The 3,492-nt window shown below is 37.5% G+C and overlaps 1 protein-coding gene across 1 annotated transcript in view; it reads right to left on the bottom strand.

The window, feature by feature from the left end:
- The window catches only part of LOC107082313 (zinc finger protein 239-like), a 12,098-nt gene that overhangs the window by 2,834 nt on the left and 5,772 nt on the right, over positions 1-3,492 (bottom strand). Inside the window, exons 4-5 of the mRNA XM_015370922.1 lie at positions 1,908-2,134; positions 1,716-1,813 (exon numbers count right to left, since the gene is read on the bottom strand). Of these exons, the coding sequence (XP_015226408.1) occupies positions 1,716-1,813; positions 1,908-2,134 (325 nt within the window). The remainder of the gene's footprint in view (positions 1-1,715; positions 1,814-1,907; positions 2,135-3,492) is intronic.

Raw genomic sequence — 3,492 nt, forward strand, 5'->3', positions numbered from 1 at the left:
CGGCACCAGTTTGACATTTGCTACGGATTTAGTACCAATCGCGCCCCCATTCCACTTGCCCTTGATAATAAAAAATAGCAAAAGCGCTTCTATAAGAAATTTATGAAGAACAATCACGGAATAGAAGACACATTTTTTTTGTTAAAACATAACATTAGATAATTGATGCCTATAGAACCACCATTTCTTACTTTCTAATTTGGCATTTCAATTAGCTTTTTAACTTGACTTATTAACTTTTTTTCACTTATTTTAAAGTAGGTGACATAGTCTCAAGGTCTCATATAATTGGTCAAATGCCAAAATGGCGTCTACTGGGATGTAGTAGTATTTTAGTTGAATGGTTGGGTATAAATCTTGTGGTTCTAGACTTCAGCGACATAAATAAAGAAATTGGACTTTTGAAAATCCAATACCAAAATCGGCCAGAAGATGGCAAAAGAGCATCTATATCTACCCCTTGCATGTACCTAAGGGTTCCCGGAGCACAGAAGCAAGCGCCAGGTTGACTTAACTTCCTGCACCAGCTGCTAAATGGCTCGCCATCTCGCCCTGTCTCCTCCAGCCATGCCCAGCGCCATTTATTTTTCAGACCTTTATCTTTGGTCGTGACATCTTCCTCGGAGTTCATGAACTGCATTGTGCCCACTCCATGCAATTCCGTACTCTCTGTCGTCCTTCTCTCCAAACACAAAGTTTCATTTACCTATTTTTTGATTTTTTTTTCACGTCTCTGTTGAATGGAGACGTAAACGGCGCAAGGTGACTCTCTGTGTAGAACTTCAGCACTCTACCACAATCTATCTGGCGACTTGAGCAAGAAACAAGAGGAGGAACACGCTTCCCTAAGTCCCGCCCCCTTCTTCTTCTGATTGGCTAATACTGTTAGTTTCATAGCAGTCCTTTGCTACCATTGGCTGACAAATGTAGGGCCCTATAATTTCCGTGATCAGGGAATCGCAGACAGAATCACGGAATTGGCAAATTAACGCGGAATTTCTACATTTGAAATGAAATTCTGTTTTTGTGTGGGAGAAGAATGTCGGGGGGAAATGCACACCGGGGGACGCAGATCTGGGCGACACAACCCCTCCCGCTCCATCATTTCCGCTCACCCTCCCCCATTAATAAACATTGAAAAAATGGCGAAGCGACTCTCACAGCCCTGAGTACAGAGCCGAGCAGTTCCCTCGTGACTTTTACGTGTCAGGTGAACTATTGTTTTGCAAGTTTTGTCAACATTCCATTGATTGGAAGCGCAAAAATACATGCACCCACCAATTGTCAGTAAATATACTGAGTAAATGTGTTTTTTTACCTCGATAAATTTAAGGTCATTCCTATTTTATTTGTGTACATTTTAATCATTAACATTAAAAGCCCATTCTTTTTAAGGCTGAAATAAGAGTAAAGGGTAAAAAAACTGAATTTTCAAAAATTAAAACGGAAAAAACGCAATTTTGGAAAGAAATAAACGGAATTTGGGAAAAAATAAAACAGATTTTATAGGGCTCTACAAATGCAAGAAGAATTTCAATTGTCTTTTCTTTATTTATTTACCGTCAATTTATTTTCAGGTATTTTTTTTTTTACCCACAGGTAATCGCTACGAGCCACAAATCCGGAATACTTTAATTCCTGCAAAACATTTCCCTAAATATCAAAGCTCTTTCTCTTCAAAAATAATTATTTTAGGATTAAATTAGATTTCCCACCTTGTCTCTTGTAGTCGATTTACTTCCTCACAAACCAACATGGCAGAGCTGTTCTCTGTCTGAAGACCAGGGACCTCCTTTTGAGCTTCCTCTTGTGTCTTGGAAAAGAAAAAAAACAAATTATCACAACCTGATAATTACAAGCTACTCAGTAACAAACCAAATCCAGAACCAGACATAGTCCCTTTCTACCTTTAGTCTGATGTAGAGTGTGGGCTTTCTGAGCCCTGTGGATCTAACATTCCTAATGATCTCTGGAGTCAGAGGCTGAAGTCTCCGTTTCTTATCCAGCATCAAGATGTCAAAAGGTTGGTCGTCCGCAGCCAGCTGAGGGACCGCAGACCTCAGCAGGTTCAGAAAGTCCATCCACTGCAGGCCTTGAGGACACTTCAGAGAGACCAGCGGACATTTTTTCACCGCTAGAAAAAGAGAAACACGGGCCAGTGCCAAGAAATAAACTTACATTAGACATTAACCGTCTGCGTTTTTGTAGAGTAACTTAAAGTAGGGCTGAGTGGATTAATTGAGTAATCAACTATCTCAGTAATCAGTTAATCATCAGGTGTGTATACAGTGTCTAAAACGTGTAATTAGTTGAAAGAACAACCAAATCAGAGCACAAATTGAGTTGAAATACTACAAAACAAAGACCTTTTGTGATTAAGAGGAAAAACCTTCTTTGCCAGTAAATATGGTCTGTCCAGAAACTCCATAACTTGCATAGTTTTAGCTTCATGTTTCGACATAGATCAACAATGAAGCACTGTTCATATTTTGATTAATCCTGCTCAATCGCTTCTTGAAATAATCGTGAACTAATTTAGTAATCGATTTATCATTAAATGGAGTATAGAGACCGTAAAACATGCCTTTAGCTGACAGATCGACCCTCTAACAGCAGTAATTATACCAAAATGATCTTCCAGCACATTCAGAAGACTTACCGACCAAAGAACGAGAACTACAGCTGATACAGAATCAGTTATGTACTTCTAAAGTCTTCAAGGCTTTAAAAAAATATTCAAACCTTGTAATCATAGTTATTCCATTAGAGACCATCACAAAGTAGATCATGGTTGTGGGGCAGAAGATACATAGATTTCAAAACCTCCTGCAGATAAAAAAAACTAAACCACTTCTTCAAGAATTTTATTCATTCCCTTTTTTGCCTTAAAACCTGGAAAAATAATCTAATGCAAACAGATTCAATTCAAACTGACTCCACTGCTGTGTAATCCAGGGGTTGACGTTAAGGATTTTTATCACTTGCCGTTTGGGCAAGTGGCTTTCACATTTCATTTGGCCAGAAACAATTTTTACTTGCCCAGTATGTTTGATAAATATAGTTCCTAATATTCATTTTTGTATATATATAAATGAAACATTTTTGTTTTTTAAATGTTTTTTGTAATTTAGTATTTTTTAAGTTTCCAGGCTCCTGGTGTGTTTATGCATGCGTCAGATAATGAACTCAAGCCTACATTACCGTGTTAGCATGCTTTTCAATCCTTCCTGCACATTCTTTTCAAACTAAACTTTGCTTTAAACTGTTGTCTGCTTGGAAAAATATAAATTTTAATGTTAAAAATCTAAAAACAACTTGACAGGTTAAAAACTTACACTACTATTACTCACTAATTTATCATGTTTAGCTCTATAACATTTAAATGCACCACTCCAATGTCTAAGAAAAAAAAGATTAATGAACATTTTTCAATGTATGACCACTGTACAGAAGACTGCCATATGATAGAAATATTTACACTGTGCGCATACA

The sequence above is a fragment of the Cyprinodon variegatus genome, unplaced genomic scaffold, assembly GCF_000732505.1.
Source record: "Cyprinodon variegatus isolate N-32 unplaced genomic scaffold, C_variegatus-1.0 Scaffold49, whole genome shotgun sequence".
Taxonomy (NCBI): Eukaryota; Metazoa; Chordata; class Actinopteri; order Cyprinodontiformes; family Cyprinodontidae; genus Cyprinodon; species Cyprinodon variegatus.